At 46.9% G+C, this 19,554-nt stretch overlaps 2 protein-coding genes across 3 annotated transcripts in view; one reads left to right on the top strand and one right to left on the bottom strand.

Moving 5' to 3' along the window:
• The window catches only part of STPG1 (sperm tail PG-rich repeat containing 1), a 40,390-nt gene extending 23,347 nt beyond the window's left edge, over positions 1-17,043 (bottom strand). Inside the window, exons 1-4 of the mRNA XM_081308448.1 lie at positions 16,396-17,043; positions 14,212-14,330; positions 9,514-9,657; positions 5,622-5,740 (exon numbers count right to left, since the gene is read on the bottom strand). Coding sequence (XP_081164574.1) covers positions 5,622-5,740; positions 9,514-9,583 — 189 coding nt within the window. The 5' untranslated portion in view covers positions 9,584-9,657; positions 14,212-14,330; positions 16,396-17,043. The remainder of the gene's footprint in view (positions 1-5,621; positions 5,741-9,513; positions 9,658-14,211; positions 14,331-16,395) is intronic.
• An 849-nt stretch (positions 17,044-17,892) lies between these two features.
• The window catches only part of NIPAL3 (NIPA like domain containing 3), a 43,427-nt gene continuing 41,765 nt past the window's right edge, over positions 17,893-19,554 (top strand). For both annotated transcript variants that reach the window (XM_081308446.1, XM_081308447.1), the window contains exon 1: positions 17,893-18,016. The gene's annotated coding sequence lies outside the window, so the exon portion shown is untranslated. The remainder of the gene's footprint in view (positions 18,017-19,554) is intronic.

Below are 19,554 nucleotides of genomic sequence, written 5' to 3'. Positions count from 1 at the left end.
ACTTGGTGCCGGGGCTTTTCCAAGCTTGTCTGGGTCTCAGCACCACCCCATTCCATAGACACCGAGGCACAGGGAGGTGAATTCGCCCACAGTCCCACTGCCCTAAGTGGCAGTTCCTGCCCTCAGCGTGATGTGCGTGGCGCTGTCTCCTTTACGCCTCACCCAGCCCTGGCAGTGGACGCACTATCAGGGCCACATTAAGGCAAGTGGGGTTCAGAGGAGTGGGGCTCATGGCTACTAAGAGCTGAGCCCCAGATTTGAACCCAGGCACCAGACTTGGATTTTGCCATCTCCAGTCTCTGCTGCCCAGCTACATCCTGCCCTGACCACCTTCCTCGGGCAGAAAGAGGCCTTCGAGGACTTTCCAGTCTGACAAGTGCTGCTAACCAGCACGGAGACCACAATTCCTGACTCCTAACCCCGTGATTTTCCCCGTCTTTCCTACACAATCTCATCGGAGCATTAGTCTGGTTCCGTGGGTAAGAGTTAAATCTAGTTTAACTGAGAACATGGTGAGACTGTGTGGGTTCAAATTCTGGCTCTGACATTTACTAATCACGTGACCTGAGGTCTTCTCGTCTTTAAAATGGGGATTAAATGAGCAAGTGCCGTAAGGTATCAGGATGGTGCCCCACACCCAGGGAGCGCTCGTGGGGGGGAGCTCACCCTGCAAACAGCTCCCGAGAGAAACGCTTCCTCACTCCTGCAGCCCCCACACCTGCGCCCACCACCAGGTCCTCTCAACCCTCAGCCTGGGCGCTGGTGTCTGGGTTCGCCGGCTCCTGTCCCTGCAGTCAGCTCCCCTTCTGTCCACCGGGGACTGTCATTATCTATAAATCACCTCCTTTGCCCACCTGCCACGGGGCAAGGGTCAGAGCATTCGGCACAGAGGAAATGGTGCGGCCACCAGCTACATGACCTGGCTTAAGTCACCTGTTTGGGCCTTAGCTTCTCTCTCTAAATCCAAGGTGTTGGGCCTTGGATGCCACTGAGGTTCCCGAGTCCCTGAATCTAGGAAAAGCTGCAGCAGGAAGTGTGTGGCTCTTCTAGGTTTAAACTAGGGACAGAAGAGGGGCTGGGGCTGTGGATCAATGCATGTGGGAGGCACTGGGTTCAATCTTCAGCACTGGAAAAATATAAATACATAAAATAAAAGGTATTATATCTAAATACATATATAATTTTTTAAAAAAGGGACCAAAAAAACCACATGTCTAGGTCCCAGTCTACCACCTCTGCTCAAACCTGACATCTCTCTTCCCAAGAATTTTCTGAGCACTCGTGTCCCTGGGGAGCCAGGGTGGCTAGATGAAACACAAAATGTGGACGGATGCGCCGACCCACTGTGCCCGGCTCAGTCAGAATTTCAGATAAACGACCAATAGCTATTTTAGTGTCAGCATATCCCATGTAGCATTTGGGGCATACTTACACTAATAAAATAGCTATCCCACACTCTAATTGAACTGAAGACCTGTATTTTAATCTGTGAAATCTGACCCTACTGGACCTCAGTCATACTTTAACTCTGCCACACTGCAAACTGGCTTGAGCCCAGGGCAAGCAGGAAGAGGACTGTCACCTCTTAGCCTGGAGGAAACAGTGCTCCCTTTTGCTCTTAATGAGTGTAGGCTGCAGCTGGCCCGTGGCACCTGTGAGCCGAGCTGCTGAAAACAGACTTTGCCAGTGGTAACGTGAACTTGGCCAGGGCAGGAGTATTTAAACCACAGGGACTGGCAAAGTCTCCTTGCAGAGGGGACAGCGGGGTGACCTTCAGGTGACAGCCAGCTTCGGGGGATCCAGGTTTTCTCCCACAACTCCTTGGAGGGGGTAGCTCTTTGGGCGGATGATAAAAATCCAGAGCCTTTCCCTGCGGGATGACAGTTCAGGTGACTAATGTTTTGTGACAGTGGTGAGTTAAGTTGGGAGGGTGTGAACTTGGCCACCCCTTGGTTTCTTGGCTGAGACCATCTCAGAAGCAAAACCAAACAAACAAAGAAACGAAAATGGGCGTGGGGAGCGAAAGGGGAAGAGCGCCACATTCGCCAGGGCTCTGCTGACTGCTCTTGAGAGCTGCACTGAGCCCGTGCCAGATGCCAAACTATTGTCCCCATGACTGTGCCCTGGTGAGAGGCTTGCGTGCGTGAGTCATGACATGAGAAGGGGGCAGGACAGTGACAGAGCATGGAAGCCACAGTCATCATCCCCATCACTGCTCTTCACAGGGCTGCAAGAGCCTTGAGGGAGTCAGGACCCTGCAGGGGGGCCAGAGGTCTGCAGGGTGGACTGGCAGAATGATTGGCAGGCGTGTCCCCATCGTCTCACCCAGCGTCCCTCCATGCAGCATTTGGTTGAAAAGCACTTTGAAGCTCATTTGAAGCATTCAGTTCCTGGATGGGCACCTCTGCATGTGCCAAGATGGACCACAAGCCATAGTCACCTGACCTCAGACTAGGCACAGAGAGGGGAGAGAGGGAGGGGAGGGAGGGAGCAGGGACATGGCAGGACTTCCAGAGCTGAGAGCCAGTCACATTTTCATACAGTCCGATATTAAAATTCTGTCCAATTAGTACTTTTTATCAAATCACTGGTTTGTCAAACCAACTTCTGGCTTGGAAAATGCAGGCTCTGCAGAACCACTGGCTAAAGACCACACTGGATCAGCAAGGTGATCCGCCTGGCTCTGAGCTGTCTTAGAAGTGACTAACTGGTGTTTCTCAGATGAGCACAAGGTGGATGGACAAGGGTCGCTCTGGCTGGGGTGTGTAACAGGGGGAGGCCAGGCCTGAGGGGGAGCAGCTCTGGCCTGCGGCTGATCTACTGGCAAAATTGCCAGCAAGTTCAAAGTTTCCCCGGGAAGAGCTTCTTTTGACAAAGGCCTTAGTTTCATGGTCTCAGGACAATGTGTCCATCCACCCTGATGACTTCACCCAAGGCTACAGAGCTGCCACTGAGGGGGCTGGGGATCTAGCTCAGAGTTTGTGCCTCCCATGCACAAGGTCCTGGGTTCAATCCCCAGTACTGCCAAAAGAGAGAGAGAGAGAGAGAGAGAGAGAGAGAGAGAGAGAGAGAGAGAGAGCTTCCACTGAGTCTGACTGTGGCCCAAGAAGTGCAGAGAGTACAGACCAACAGGTAAGAGAGCTGGCATCTCCCCAGGGCACACGCCCTCTCTGGGACATACGTCCCTCACCACCTGCGAACCTGCAGAGGCAAGGCGTGGGGGAGGGCGGGTGGCAAGATCTGTGGTTTTCTAACTGCTCCTGAACCCCATGGGCAACCCAGGGAGGGACAGAGGAGGCAGCAGCCTCAGCTTTGCTTTCTCTGGTTCACAGATGTGCTTTAGCACGTCCTTAGGGCCACACAGCTTGGGAAAAGGTGACCTCGATCTATGGTGAATTGGGAATGAAAAGGGGAATGGGAGCGAACTTTCAGCAGGTCCCGGGGCTGTGCTCGGTGACATGCAGGCCCGGCTTCGGCCTGAGTGCAGAGGACCAGCCCAGCTGCACACAGGTAGAGAAGGTCCAGCCGCACAGATTGTCCGTGCAGACACCAAGCCCTGCGAAGGACTCCTGCCCCTAGCGGCCATCTCCTGGGGACCGTGAGCTGGCCAGGAGGCCACAGCCTTGCACAGTTGGCCTGGGGAGGAAGGCGCACCCTCCGGAGGCAACCATTCCCCGTGCTCCAGACTAGTGGGCCCCGACGGGAGGTGAGGATTCAGGCCAGGGATGAGCTCAGGCTCAGGGTGTGGACGGTTCCTGTCCTGAGAAGGGCGGGGAGGCCTTTTAACTCGCATTGCCTCACTAAATTATTGGGTGATGTTCTACAAGCTCCTTAGCTTCTCAGTGCTACGTTGATTTTCTGTGTCTACATGTGACCTGAATTCTATGTTTCAGATGAGGAAGTTGAAGCCTAGAAAAGACACATGGCTGGAGTGACAGCACCCAGTGACAGAATGGAACACGGTGGGGGGCCTGATCTGTGGGTCCCATGCCCTTTCCATTAACCTCCATGCTTTTAACATCAAGTTCAAATACGTAGGGTCGCCATATTTGAAAAGTGGGGATCAGACTTCTGAGCGCGCTGTCTCTGTGTTTGATGCTGCCTGTAGCTTTGGCTGGCTGCCACCCTGACTTCTTTGGTAGAAAATGTTCTGAAAATGCTAGTGTGTTAAATGACAGTTTATCAAAGTCGGGCCTCTGAGGTCTCTGGACCTGCGTCTCCAGACCCAATCACTCACATCTCGCCCTGGCCAGAGCTCTAGTTGCCAGCACCCTTTCTAGACACATGCTGACTTTCATCAGCCAAATTTATGGCCTCGCAGGCCACAGAAGCAGGCGTGGTGCAGTGTGGAAAGCGCAAGAGGCTTTGGAGTGAGCTGGGCTTGGGCTGAGAGCTAATTCTTCCAACGCTGAGTCAGCAGATATTTATTGAGCGCCTCTTCTGTGCCCAACCCTTCGTGTGTGACCTTGGGCGGGTCACTCTAGCTCCCTAAGACTCAGTTTCCTCTTCTGTTAAATTAAAATAATAAACCCTCCCTGTTAGCATTGTTCTGCGGAGGAGAGGAACAACCTAGAAGGGATTTGACACATGGCAGGGATCAATCAGCGGTGAGGCCGGGCTGCAAACACCCTGTAGAGGGACATTATGGTGTGGTGAGATTGCCACGTGGGAACCCAGATGGCAGTGGAGAAGGGCCTGGTAGCTAAGATCCAGAGAAATTAGAAAGGAGGGGAAATCTACAAGTAATTTTAAAAAGTATGCGTGGGGGGGGATGGGGGTGTGCACAATATTCCTTATTGTTTGCTTCTTAAAATCCTGAAATATCTCAAGTGAGCTGCCAACGCTCTCTGGCTCCTCACTCCTGCTCACTGAACCAGGCTGAGGAAGCCCGGGGCGCCCAGCTTCACACCTGGCCTGTGTTCAGATCCTAGACCTCCTTGTCCCCCCTGCCACCTGGGCAAGGTGGCAGGATGACCACATTTAGAAGACAGCACAAGGTCACTGAGGCCATCACTTCTCCAGAGGAGGGTTCTTCTCTGGGTCTTGATTCCATGAGGGAATGAACCATGGAGTTGCCTCGGCCCCTGCTGGTGAGAGGGGAGAAGGCCAGGCCCCAGAAACCCCAAAGTAGAAAAGAGGGTAAGGAGACACAGAAATGCGGGGAAGAGGGTGCAGATGGAGGGAGAGCAGTCATGAGCTATTGCTTAAGGAAGCTTTTTGGAAAAGGTGTGCGGGCCTCCTCACGAAGGTAATTCTAAATTTATTAAGACTCCTCCCTCATGTTGTTTGAAGAAAATCGTGATTTCTTCCCATGTAATATGGACTAGAGTGAGACTTTTTTTCTTAACTGAATACGCATGGGATTGGGGGAATTTTATATTTTCATGATCTTCAAATATACTTTTTAAAGATATGTGGTTCACTTCAATATTTTTGACACCGTGGGTCCAGAAAAGGCTGCTGTAATGTCCCAAGACAGTCTTACAGCGCCCCCCAATGGCGGCAGCAGAGGAGGCTGTGACTCCTTTGACGACACTGCCCCCTGCTGTTCACAGAGAGACTCACAACATGTCTTCAGGCTAAAATCCCAAAATAACCCATCTCCAACACAGTGTCATTACCTGCTTATGATAAAATCTCTTGGCTTGACTGTTAAATCCTTTTTTTTCTTGTTCTGGAGCTACTGGAATTTGTGATTTAAAAGGAATGGAGGGTTTTGTTGGATATGCAGCAGTAAAACCTAAACCACAAAAACAAAATAAAAATCAGCACCAAAAAATGAAGTGACAAATAAATACAGAAAACACAGAGGTGTACACTAAAGTTTTATTTTAAATGGAATAGAAGAGAAACTTGCCTTTTATTTGTTTGTTTTTGTACTGGGGATTGGACCACTGAGCCATATCCCCAGCCCCCCCCCCCGCCTTTTTTTTTTTTTTTTTACTTTGAGACAGGATCTCACTAAATTGCTTAGGGCCTCCCTAAGTTGCTGAGGCTGGCCTCAAACTCTCAATCCTCCTACCTCAGCCTCCTGACCCACTGGGATTACAGGCGTGTGCCATCACACCCAGTGAAACTTGCCTCTTGACAAGAGACAAACATGAAAGTGAATTTTCAAAAAAGTCTTCCCCACGTGTTTCTCTTTCCCTTTTGGTAAGTTATTGGGGTTTCCCCCTCTCCAGTCTCACACTAATGAGATGTGGTCACATAAGCACACTGAAGCATCAGTCACAGGCAAAAGGAAGGATGTGACAGGAAGGATGACCGCCTGGAAGAGGGGAAAGGCAGGGGACAGAGCCACGGCTCTCAGTCCTCCAGGGACCGGGGGTCGGTCACCTAGAGATCTGCAGAGGTTCAGGGAATCCCAGAGCCGAGCGGCTCGCACTCAAGGACGCTGTGCAAGGCAGGTGCTTTGAGCAGACGTGGGGTTCAAAAGCAGAAAGGGGGTACTTCCAGAAAACCAGGCTTACGTTGTGGATGTCTGGGCTGGGCGTAGAAGTGCTCAGATGATGTGTCCCCCTCCCCCCCCGTCTGGGAAGTTGTCCCAGTTGCTAGAACTTGACAGTGTCAATCTGCTGAACAGGTGGATTACAAACTCCAGCCTGTGAGTTCAGCACAGGGCTGACGGCTTTTGAGCCTCACCCCTCCCTCTTCCCCTTCCACCCCACCTGGCAGGGGGCAGGCTGATGACAGGGCCCTGTGCTCCCTTCTGGGACATTCCTGAATTCAAACCCTGAAAGCCCCTGCCTCCCTCCAGCCCCACCCCTAACATAACAGAACGAAGGCCCCCTGCCCCCAAACCATTTTGGAATAGTTAAGGCCTGTCCTGCTCACCCCACCCCCACCCCAGGAAGCCTCATGTGTGAGTGAGGGACCTTCTCACACCCTCCCGAGACCCCCTCCCCACTCATTGGTGTTGACACCTAGCCAAGTTTGAGTGGGGTCCATCCTGTCTCTGGGCTGTTCACAGCAGTAAGCCAAAGCATCTTGACCTCAGAATCCTCAACCTCAGGAAGAAGATACCATGGCCGCGGAACCAGATGGCCAAGGGAAAGGAAAGGGGTGTGGGTGGACAGCATCGATGTGTTTTTGCATGAAAACAATCCTGCAGGCTGGTTTCTTGGTCTCTGATTTTTTTCCCCCAGTACTGAGGATTGAACCCAGGGGTACCTTACCATGAGTTATATCCTCGGTCCTTTATTCTTTTTATTTTGAGACAGTGTCTCACTAAGTTGCTTAGGGCCTCTCTAAGTTGCTGAGGCTGGCCTCAAATTTGCCATCCTCTTACCCCAGACTCCCAAGTTATTAGCTTACAGGCATGCTCCACGGCACCTGGCAGTCTTTGAGTTTTTAAAAAAGCCAAACTCCTTTCCAGAGAGGAAAACTCAATGCTAATAGTAGAAGCTTCCCTGGGGTACTAATAGGAACCAGCTTTACAGATGAGGAACCTAAGGTCAGAGGGGTTAAGTTACTCACCCAAATCACACAGCCGTAACTAGAACAGCTGGGATTTGAACATGATTTGTCTCATGATCACAGGCTCTTAATTACTACACTGTGCTTTCCCCTCCTGAGCCAGGCCCATTGTAAGCACTCAGTAAATGAATGATGAAATAATGGAGAGAGGAACACTCTAGCCTCATTTGCCTGGGCTGAGCATGGAGCACATAGAAGAAGCTGAAAGTGTGGAGAGAGCAGTGCACGGCAGGATCCCTCCCTTGCCACTGCTCCTCATTTACGTAGGTGATGGCGACGCACCCTCTGCCTTAAGGATGCGCTCCAGCAAGTCAAAGAGCAGAGCAGCTGCAAGACTTTGGTTTCTAAAAGCCTGTTTGTAAACTAACTAAGGGTTATAGAGGAGGCAGTAAAGACAGGGGAGTTAGAAGAGGGTACAAGGAGGCCATTCTCCTAGGAGAAGGAAAGGTGACTGAGATGGAGGCTCTGGCTACAGAGGTGGCAGAGCCCCAGTCGCCCTCTTGATGAGAGTATGAGAGTACGCCGTGAAACAGGACCTGAAAAAACCCTCTGGCAACTGAAACTCCGTCTCCAGCCAAAAGGGGACTGGAATTGCCTTCCTAGTCAGGAAGAAAAAAAAAAAAAAAAATTAATGGGTGAAATATACGAAACAATCAAGACACTGAAATTGGCCAAAGAAGAATGGGATCTCTGAGACGGGCAATCAATGTGTGCTGCTGCGCCCGGCCAAAAAAATTCTAAAACATGTGAAAATGGAAAGAATGGATCACCAGCAAACTGGACCTATAGAAAACGCTAAAGGAGGTCCTTCCAGCAGAAGAAAAATGATACCAATGGGAAATCTGGATCTACAAAGAGGAATGAAGAGTCTGGAAATAGTGAATATTTGGGTATATGTAAAATATAAAATTATGAATATCAGTCAATCATTTTAAACATAAATATAAAACGTGAATCGGTTTAAAAACAATTGGAATATTTAAAGCAAAAATAATAACAAAGTCGTGTGGGGTTTATAATATCTATGTGTAGAAGTAGAATGTTTGATGATAACAACGCAAAGGCCACAGAAGGAAAAATTAAAATACATTGCTTTAAGGCTCTTCTCCATGTGAAGTGTGAGGATACCACTTCATGGTTGGTTGTGATAAGTTAAAGATGTTTTCTATAGAGATCAATGAGCTTTTTCTATAAAGGGCTCAATAGTAATTATTTTAGGCTTTGCCAACTGCATTGTCTCCACTGCAACCATCCAACTCTGCCATTCCAGAGTAAAAGCAGCCACAGATGATACATAAGTAAATAGGAATAGGTGTGTTCCAACAAAATTTTGTTTATAAAAACAGGCAGGAGGTCAGATTTGACCCAAAGGCCACATTTTGCCAAACTTTGCTCTATAGCAACCGTGAGGAAAATACTACAAAGAGTTATTCCCAATAACAAAAGAGATAAAGTAGAAGCATAAGAACAATACAAAAGACAAAAAAAAAAAAAAGAAAGAAAGAATAAACAGGCCAGATAAAAAGCAATTTACAAAGCAACAGACTTAAACAACATAGGAATAAATCACATTAAATATAAGCAGTCTAAAATATCAGAAAAAAGACAGAGATGGTCAGGTTAAGTAGGAAAGAAAGACCCAACTCTTGGCTGCCTGTCAGAAACAAACTTTAACTACAAACCCAGAAATCAGTTAAAAGCAAAAGAATGGGGGCTTTCGGTGAGAACTTACACTGAGTTTTAGGAATCAAAGAAGACAAGATCTCTTACACAGCTAAAATTTGAGGACTGTGATTCTTAACAGATACATGAAAATAACAAGTCTGCCTTTTTTGTTGTTGTTGTTATTGAGGAGAATCCTCCCTTCCCTGTCCTTCTTCCCAGTCATCACCATTAGGGCAGCAGGAGCTAAGGCAATCCTTTAGGGTGGCTGGTGGACACAACCCAGGATTTGCTATATCCCCACCCAGTGTGCTCTCATGTACTGTCAAGAGCCCTCTTCTCCTGGCACAGACAGGTTATTGAAATTGACTGGACCTTTCTGTATCTTGTTGGTGTGTCTGGAAGGTCTACCAAGGCGTTCGTCCTTCTGTGCAAAGTTGTCCATGTTAGCAAAGTTCTGTGATGCATTCCATTTGTTTGTGGAAAACCTCTGCTAACTCTTCTTCTAAGCACCTAAAACTGCAAAATGCAACATTGGTAGGGATCATTTCACACTGGTATTACCACAGTGGGGTTCTGTTCTACCTATAGGCTGCACTGAGCAATCTTGTTGGGTACAGGCTGAGCTTCACCAAGTTCTGTGACCCCCAAGTCCCCCGCACTTTGTGTGGTCCGCAGTAGGAGATCTGCGAGAGCTTGCTGCTGATGTTGCTGACAGAGCTACTTAAAGCTCTGAATTTTATTTTCATCTTACAAATTGAGCTTTACTGGGATACAACTGACATACAATAAAAATTCACAGTGTTGACCCTATCTCAAAATAAAAACAAAAAGGACTGGGGGTGCAGCTCAGCAGCAGAGTACCCCTGGGTTCAATCCCTAATGATACCACCATGATAAGGATATTAAATTTACCTTCATCCCAAACAAGTTCCCAAGTTCTTCTGCAGTCAGTACCCGCCCCACCTGATATAAATGCTTTCGGTCATTAAGTACTGTCTATGTCTGTCTTTTTTCACTTGGAAATCTTCCAGACTGTTGCATGTATCATGATTTGTTTCCATTGCTCCAAATCCTCACCAACATTTCCTTCCTCAGTGTTTTTGTTTGTTTGTTGCAGTGCTGGGGATCTAACCTTTTTTTTTTTTTTTTTTTGGTACTGGGGGTTGAACCCAGGGGCGCTTTACCATCGAGCCACATCCTCAGCCCTTTTTATTTTTCATTTTGAGACAGGGGCTCCCTAATTGACCAGGCTGACCTTGAACTTGGGATCCTCCTGCCTCGGCCTCCTGAGTCAATGGGATCATAGGTGTGCGCCACTGTGCCTTGCTTAGGTTTAGGTCTTTTTAAAATTCTCAGCAATATTTTGTAGTTAGTGTACAGATACTGCACATATTTTGTTAAATTGAATCTTAGAGATAAATCATATTTTTGTCATGGAAATGGAATTTTAAAAAATTTCAATTTCCAACTGTTTATTGATAGTACATAGAAATAAAAGTAGTTCTATGGGCTGAGGTTGTGGCTCAGTGGTAGAGCACTCGCCTAGCATGTTGGAAGCCCTGGGTTCGATCCTCAGCACCACATAAAAATGAATAAATAAAGGTATTGTGTCCAACTACAACTGAAAAAAAAATAGTTCTACATATTATGAGTCTCACATTTTTTATGTAACCACTCAATTATCTTTTAAAGAGATTAAAATAAGAATAAATGTATTTGATGTTTACCATTTTGGGTGCTTTTTAATCCTGTGTAAATCCAAGATTCTGTCTGGCACCATTGTGCTTCTATCTACAGAACTTCTATTAGCATTTTTGCAAAGCAGATCTTCTGATAATACATTTTCTAGGTTTTTGTTTGTTTGAAATGGTCATCATTTTCTTTCGTTTTTTTGAGAGTTATTTTCACTGGCCATTGGATTAATCAGGTTTTTCCCCTCCTATCAACTCCCCCTAGCACTTTAAAATATATTCATCCATTGTTTTCCGACTTGCATAATTTTTTATGAGAAGTCTATTGTAATTCTTCTCCTCTGTAAGTAATATGTCTTTTTAAAAAATATATTTGGTTAATTTACTTGTAGGTCGACACAATACCTTTATTTTTTTTTTTTATTTACATGTGGTGCTGAGGATTGAACCAGGGCCTCACACGTGCTAGGCAAGTGCTCTTCAGCTGAGCCACAACCCCCGGCCCATTAATATGTCTTTTTATTTACCTATTTTTAATCTTTTGTTTATCACTTTTATTCAGCAATTTGATGTTTTCCAATTTTTTATTGTGTTGAAATACACACAGCATAAAAATTAACCATATTACCCATTTCCATATCTTTGAGATTTTAAAAAAAAATTTAAGTGATTATTATTTTAATTGGAAACAATATCTTAACCATTTCTAAGTATACAGTTCAGTGGAATTTGGGATTCAATTCATAATATTGTGCAACCATCACCACCATGTAGCTCTATAAATCTTTCATCTTGCAGAACTGAAACTCTTCTTGGTGTTTCCTACAAGATGATACTTCCTCCATATTCCCCCCCCCCTCCCCCAGACCCCCCCCCCCCAGGCTGCCACCGGTTTACTTTCTATGATTTAACTACTCTAATTACCCCTTGGCCATTTGATTTAATGGCATAATTTTCTTTAATGCTTTTAAATGTTTGGGCTCCACTGAACTTCCTGAATCTATACACTTACAGTTTTCATCAAATTTGGAAAACTTTCAGCCACTGGTTGTTTCTGTTTTGTTTTGTTTTTTCATTTTTATTTTTACTTTTTTAATCTTTTATTTTATTTTTCAGCCACTTTTTTTTTCTGCTTTCTCTCTCCTTTCCTATATCACTATGTCTTCAGGCTCTCTCTCTCTATCTCCTCTCTCTCTCTCTCTCTTCTCTCTCTCTCTCTCTCTCTCTCTCTCTCTCTCTCTCTCTCTCTCTCTCTCTGACCTTCCATAGTGTCTAAGCTTCTGCATATGCTATCAACTGAACTTTTATTTTGTTTTAAAAACAATTTTTAAGTTAAAAAAAAAAGCCTCTTCCATTCCTAGCCTCATCGTGTTCCCATTTTCCTTTACGTCCTTGAGCATATTTGTGAGATTTATAATAGTTGCTTTAAGGTCCTTTTCTGCTACATCTAGAATCTCTGCCATTTCTGGGACTATTTTATTGATCGGTTATTCCCCAGCACGTGGGTTATATTTCTCCATGTCTTCTCATGGCGATTTTGTGTGGGGACTAGATATTGTGAATTGCATTGCTGAGTGATGCACTGAGATGTATTCTTGAAAAGAATGTTGTACTCCCCCGCCTCTGGCGTACTTCTCAATAACTTGTAGATGATCCTTCCAGGATTTCAAACTCTGAAAGGTGCAGAGCACCTTTTATCCTGGGAACTACTAGGGCATGTGCTACTGTGACTCTCCCCAGCCCCTCTCTAATCCAATGCCTCTCCATTCTGGTTCATGGGAACATGAAATGTTACCGCTCTGAGTAGCCCCAGAAGTGCTCAGCCTGCTGCTCTTTGCCCCAGTCTTAGTTTCTTTTCATGCATGAGCAGAGTATTACTCAGCCGAAGACTTGGGGAGACCCCTCTTTAGATTTATGAAGTTTTTGTCTGCAGCTCCCCACCTCTGGTATTCAGCTTGTAAATTCTGGATTCTTTAGCCTCCCTGAAACTCTGATCTCTAACTCCTTCTGTTAGTCAGCTTTCTGTCACTGTGACAAAATACCTGGGATAATCAACATAAAAGGAGGAAAAGCTTATTTGGAGTTGCAGTTTCGGAGGTTTCAATCCGTAGCTGCTTGGCCCTGTCACTCTGGACCTGTGGCAGCACCGTACACCATGGTGGAACACATGGCCGAGGAGGCCTATTCACTCATAGCAGGTGGAAAGCAAAGGGAAACAGGGAGGGACCAGAGGCCCCATATCCTCTTTAAGGGCACGCCCCCAGTGACCAACTTCCTTCCATTAGGCCACTGCTCCTGGAGGTTCTGCTACCTTCTGATAGCGCCGGTCTGGGAACAAAGCCTTCAACACCTGGGCCTTTGGGGTACATTCAGGATCCAAACTGTAGCACCCCTCAACTCAGAAATCCAGAATTTCTTTGTATCACTCCCTCCACCCTAATAATGTGGCCTGGAAACTGTCTACAGTCTTAGTGGGGACGACTGTAGGGCTCATTTTGCTTTTCTAGCCTCAGGAATTGCTGTGTGGCACTGCCTGTTCTCTGACATCTAAAAAGAGTTTACACATTGGTCTACTTTTTAGTCGTCATCAGCACGGACAGTCTAATTTCCAGGGTTCACTTTTTCATGAGTGGACTTGGGTTTAATCTTGCCCACTCCCCGGCCCCGAACTTACACTATTTGTAAATACTAATGAAAGAAGGATTAAATAAATAATTTCATGCTAAACTAGACCCCCTCCCCCAGGTATCTGTTCCTTACTTTATTCTGTCACCCTCCGCCATATTCCTCAACCTTCTTTGGTTGGTAATCTATACTAAAAATTTAATATTTAATTGAATTACTTGGTATTACCCTTCAAGAAATTAAGAGATTCAAAATAACTGAAAAAAAATCAATAATGATCACAGCACAATCGCCACTCCACTGTAACAATATCTTTAACGGTCTAGAGAAACAACCCCGTTCACAAACCCTTCAGTGCTGATTGTTTCAACAGAAACCATCCTCTTCCCTAACTTCAATAAAACTGTTACTAAAAAAAAAAAAATGCATCAGTATTCTGGAATTATGGGTGATTAAAATCATTCTCTTATTGGGGCTAGGGTTGTGGCTCAGTGGTAGAGTGTTTGACTAACGTGGTGAAGCACTGGGTTTGATCCTCAGCACTACATAAAAATAAATAAATAAAAATAAAGGCATTGTGTCCACCTACAACTAAAAAAATTTTTTTTAAATTATTCTCTTCTTATTATAATAATAATGCATCCAAATTATCAAAATGTTGCAAATTTGTTAGAAATTATGGAAACGTTCAAAACAATCGCTATCCCTGCCACCCAACGACAGCACTGCTACCTCCCAGCCCTCCCCAACCTACCTGGGAAGTCGAGAGGGGAGTTGGTGCAGCCCAGGTGTGAACGGAGCACTGCTCAGGGGTGCCTCACTGGGGTACTTGTTTGTACAACTGTTCATGACAGGTTGTCACGGGTCTAGAATCTGAGAAAGAGCAGAGAAGATATACCTTCCTCCTGACCAACTCATAGATTTAAGTAATTCCCAGGTGCAGCAGTCAAGGGTATCCAGTCCTGCGTTCAGGGTTCTAGTCCTGCCACTTAATAGGTCTAGTTTTCTGGGCTCATTTCTTCCTTCCTAAACTGGAAAGGATGAGAGCACATTCCTCTCAGGACACTTGTGAGGATTAGCATGATGATTCACTGAAGCAGTTAATGCAGCCTGACCTCAGGAGGCTCGTATAACGTTAGGATTTAATATAAACAGTAATAACAGCTTCAAATAATAGCTATCATTTATTGAGCACTTATGGCTCCCTGTACCGAGACTTCACACAATCCTTACAGAAATCGAGTGAGGTGTCACCACTGTTTTACACACAAGAGGGCTGAAGTTTAGAGGGAAGCTTTTGGTGACTTGTCCAAGGTCATACGAGAAGTAAGGTGGAATCAGGCTTCAAACCCATGAAGCCTGACCTCTGCTCACAATTGACCTCCAGGGAAACGTCTAAGGTGGCACACACTAAATGTTAACATGCAAAGTTTGACATTTACTACACTTGAGTCACCATGAGAAAAGCTAGATGTTGCATACAGTTCCAAAATACAAAGCAAATATTTGAAACTGTTTTGAATTTTCACAGAATGCTAAGGTTCTTCAGAATGCAGTTTGAAAATTCAATGAGGCAATCACTGTTGGGCAGTTCTAATTGCTAGAAAGTTCCTTCCTGTAGCAAAGTGAATTCCCCCCCCCCCACCGCACCCCCCTCTATCTCTTTAACCCACCTGACTTCTAACCTTGGAACCATTCAGAATAAATATTATTTCTCTTCTTCACTGGTGATTTTTCAAAGTTTAGATTGATCATGTTTGTGAAACTTTTGTGTGTTTGTGTGTGCTCTGGGTTATAATGTAAAGTAAGTGTCTTTCTTATTGTGAGTCACAGTGAGATACACTATATGACTATACTTCAAGAATTTGGAAGCAGTTATGAAGACTAAAGACTAACCCTCTTCCCCCAGGGACGTCTTGGCTTCTGTAATATCTCCCTTGTGGCATGGAGACTACCTGTTCTCACTCTATGGACAACATTCCTGTCATTAAAATGGTCTAGGCTTCTGCTCAAACCTTCTTAGGAATGTCTTCCCTGACCGCCCTTTCTTAAGAAGCACCAGCCCATCTGTCTCCAGACCCTTACTCTACTTTATTTCTTTGAAAGCACTTTTCACTACCCAATCTTATTTTGTATATCATTAATTGATTTGTTTATGATCTTCCCAGAACTAGATTCTATATTTAACTCACATAATTATAACAATAGGCATGCTCTCATTCTACCATCTCTTTTTACAAAATGTTATTATATGTTATTATAGCTACAGTATTATCATAATTTATGCATTTATACTATAGTATTATATATGATACCTTTACACATATTACTGTAGAGGGCATATCAATATATCATATGTATATAGATAGGTATGTACATTGGTATATCAAGATATATTAGTACATATACTAATATATTAGTACATATACAGTTACTTTATGTGGAATTTTATGGAATTTGCCTAAGTAGTTTTGACTACAGTTGATTTTAACGATTTAGTGATATGCTATCAAACATCTTGGAAGCATTTTACATTTTTCAAAGCACTCTCAGATTAATAACCCCCTTAGGTATGTTTTTTAGACTGAGAAAGTGTGTCAGAGGGCTGGAAGGCACTCTAGCGGCCGCCTAGTGACCATTAGACTGCAGTGTCACCCTTCCGTCTTACACACGGGTAAATCAAGTCCCCAAACAGGAAAGGCATTTGCTGAGGGGCAGCCGATGGTGTGAGTGGACCGGGGGTTAGCGCTCAGCAACCTGCGGCTCTCCCACCACCCGGCACCGGACCCCCCAAACGTTTGTGCACTTGCAAAGGCTGAAGCAAGTCCACGCCGCTCACAGGAGCTGGGAGGAGAAGGCGAGCCGCCGCTCTCGCCGCTTCCAGGCGGGGACATTGAGGGCACACCTCCGGGAAGGGGCACTGGGATTCCGTACGCACCCGGGGGCTGCGGATCTCAGGGGGCGTCCCATGGGCTGCGCCGTTCTCCTCCTCAGGACCTCAGGGACCGGCCCCTAACTGGAACCGCCTCCTACCTGTAGGTCAGGGGTACTGAGTCTGGACCGCCCAGCCTCCCGGTCGCTACGGCAACCACAGGACTAACTTTCGGAGTCCGCCCGCTACCTCCAGCCAATGGAGTCTTCCGTTTCTTGGCCGTGGAAAGTCATTGACCAATCGTTAGAAGCGTTTCAAAATCCGCCGGGAAGCGGCCAGAATTTTAGGGTTCGGGTTAATTATTCGCAAGAGCTGTGGGGGACCTAATTCAGTTTCATCCAGACGAGTCTTCAGAAATCTTGGGATAGACCAAAAGCCTTAGAATTTTGCTCACTCAAAGCTCCCACTTCCAGAAATAAACCTAAGAGAATTCACCTCCTTCTAATCCCTGTTTATGATGATAGCAAACCACAGCATGTGGGTACGGGGAACTATACGGGGGCGGCCATTTAGTAGTCCAAGAGCCCCCCTGCTTCAGAATGGTCACGGTGACCTTGTCACTTCCCTGCTTATTCGGTGGTTCTCTTTAAATTTAGGATGAAATCCGAGCAGATTAGAAGCTGTCCTTGGCGCGTTACTCGGATCTCAGCTCCTAGCACCAGCCCCGCCGCCTTTGGGTGGCTCCTACCGTATCGCTCTCCCCGCCCTCTCGAGTGTTCTCTCGGAGCTCTCCCTGCTCCGGGATCTGAACCCAGAACTGTTCTTTCTCCTCGTTGAGGTCTCTCCCAAATGTCACTTCTTCGTCTGTAAAATGGGCGTGAGTTCAGTGTCCCTCTCAGAGTTGCTGTGAGGATCTGAACCAAAAAGCGTGCGCGTGAAAATGCGTGTGTGATGGAGAGCGTTTTGACATCTGCAAAGCTCCACAGGGATGGCATTAGTACAGCTCAACACGGGGGAAGCGGCAGTCGGGTGGAAGGCTCGCGGCCGCCCTTCGGTATTGCTAGGCTGCAGATGTGCTGGGAAGCACGGTGTGGAGCCCAGACAACAGGTGGCACCGGAAGGCAGGACAGGAGAGGTACGTCTGGCTCCCAGTATACTCGAGGACTTGGAGGGGAGCTAGGTCTTGAAGGACGTTTAGGATTTGGGGACGTGGAATGCGGGAATAGCAAAGCCCGGAGGTGGGCGTGAGAATAAGAAGGGAGGACACCTGTCGGGCAGGTGGAGGTGAGCCATCTCCTGAGCTCTCCTGCCCTGCCAGAGGACGGGGAGGGAGGTTGCTCCCACGTTCTTCCTCCGTCCACTAGAGGGGACCCCACCAGGTGAGCGCCCAGCTAGGTCCCCAGGTCTCTCTCCTACGCTTCAAGCAAGCTTAGCGCCGCAGCCAATGGCCGGAGGATGTCCCGCCCATCCCCTCCGCTCAACCACTCGTCTGCGTCAAGTCCCCGCCAGCTTCTGACTGACAGGATGCCAGACAAATCAGATTGCGATATTTGAAAGCAAAACACTGCAGCACCCGGCAGCTCCGAGTTGGGAAGGAATTCCGGAGGCTGTGCCTCCGGGTTGTACCAAGAGCCCAAGTCATTTCTCAGAACCCTCGGCCAGGTGGACCTTCGAGCGAACGCCGCCGGTGAGTCATGATTAAGACTGGGAAGAAAGGGAACTTGAATTCTGCCTTCATTTTTTCCGGAAAAGCAACGCATTTGTCATCAGCTAATGTCCCTTATCATAAATACCCTCCCTCGTTGCGGCCGCCTGCCTTGTCGGTTTGGGTCCTGTTGCCTCCGGATTTCTTCTTCTTCTTCTTTTTTTTTTTTTTCCCCTTTCCCTTCCCATTTCTGCATCGAAGGTGAGAGGAGAGTGGGCACGGGCTTGCCTTAGTGACGGTGATGCTGGGCTTCCAGGAAGCGAAACGCAGTAACTTTGCCACCGTGACTCTTCTGCATGCATCCTGGAAATAGCAGTCGGAGTTAGCAGGTGGGATGAGGGGAGGCATTCTCAGTCTTCGCCGCCGCCGGCTGCTGGAACCCAGGTGTGGAGTAGTATCCAGGTCCGTGGGAGGGGACTGAAGCGTGGAACCCTTTCATGAGCCAAAGCCCAGGAAAGGGAAAGCTTGGCACGTAATTGACATTCGCCAGCCAGAAGCTGAATCGTCAGGTGGTGGGAAAGAGCATGTTTTATTTACGTTTTCATTTAGATCCAAATTCTAATACAACCCTACCTTAGCGGGCACAAGCCAGGGTTCTTCCCTCCTAAGAACCTGCTCTTGAGACTGCTGAAATAATTCATTGAGATCAGAGCTGGGGGGTGAAGTGGAAGCAAGCACCTAGCAAGTTCTGTATTTCTTGGGTCAATGACCGTGTGCTCTAACTGTGGGGTGCCTGGCAACACAGCATTGGCTGCTTGCCTCTTGGACATATGTTAGTCCTGGAAAAGTACTTTGAAATCAGGAAAAGAGAGCCACCAGGCAAAGAATGGGTGCCTTATAAGGGAGTACAGCTTGCAAAGAGTTCCACAGAGACTTTCAGCCCAAACGCCTTCCCAGCTGAGCAAGACGCTTACCCAGCTTAGGAGACCCTTCTGTCTTTGCAGGAGATGCCTCAGAGGCCAGGGGTTTTCTGAGGTAGAGGGAACGGGAAGCTGCTTTTTAAAAGCCAGTTAAAACCACTACAATCAAAAGCAATACTAGAAAACCAGCTGGCCTAAAGGAGGTTAGGAGGCCTGGATGCCTGCCACCCCCTTCACAGGTCCCCAAGGCCTGTGTGCTTTCTCTGACATCCTGTGGGTGGGGCTGGGCATGTCTGTTTTTGTGCTCTGGAGCTGTGGCTGATTAGGGTGGGTCAGCCATTCTTGACTTTGAAGTGACCACAGCACAGCAGCTGCTTAGCAGGTGTGTGTACGAGTCATTCCCAGACACTGGACTAGATCTCAGGAGGGAGCAGCTAAACAGAGGTTTCTGCAAGCCTTCCTGGAATCCCAGATCCAGTGCCCCTTCAAGTCCAGATTGGATGCTTCCCAGGGCCTCTCGGGGGCAGAAAGATCCCTGAACCACTCTTCCTAAGACTCATGTTATATTAAAAAATGCCAAGGCAAGGATATAGAACTATAACACAATAGTGCCTTTCATACACACATAAAAGTCTAGGGAAGAATAATTATGCTTTCCCC

The sequence above is a fragment of the Spermophilus citellus genome (assembly GCF_964194105.1).
Source record: "Spermophilus citellus genome assembly, chromosome: 9".
Lineage (NCBI taxonomy): Eukaryota > Metazoa > Chordata > Mammalia > Rodentia > Sciuridae > Spermophilus > Spermophilus citellus.
This window is presented reverse-complemented; position numbering and strand designations above follow the sequence as displayed.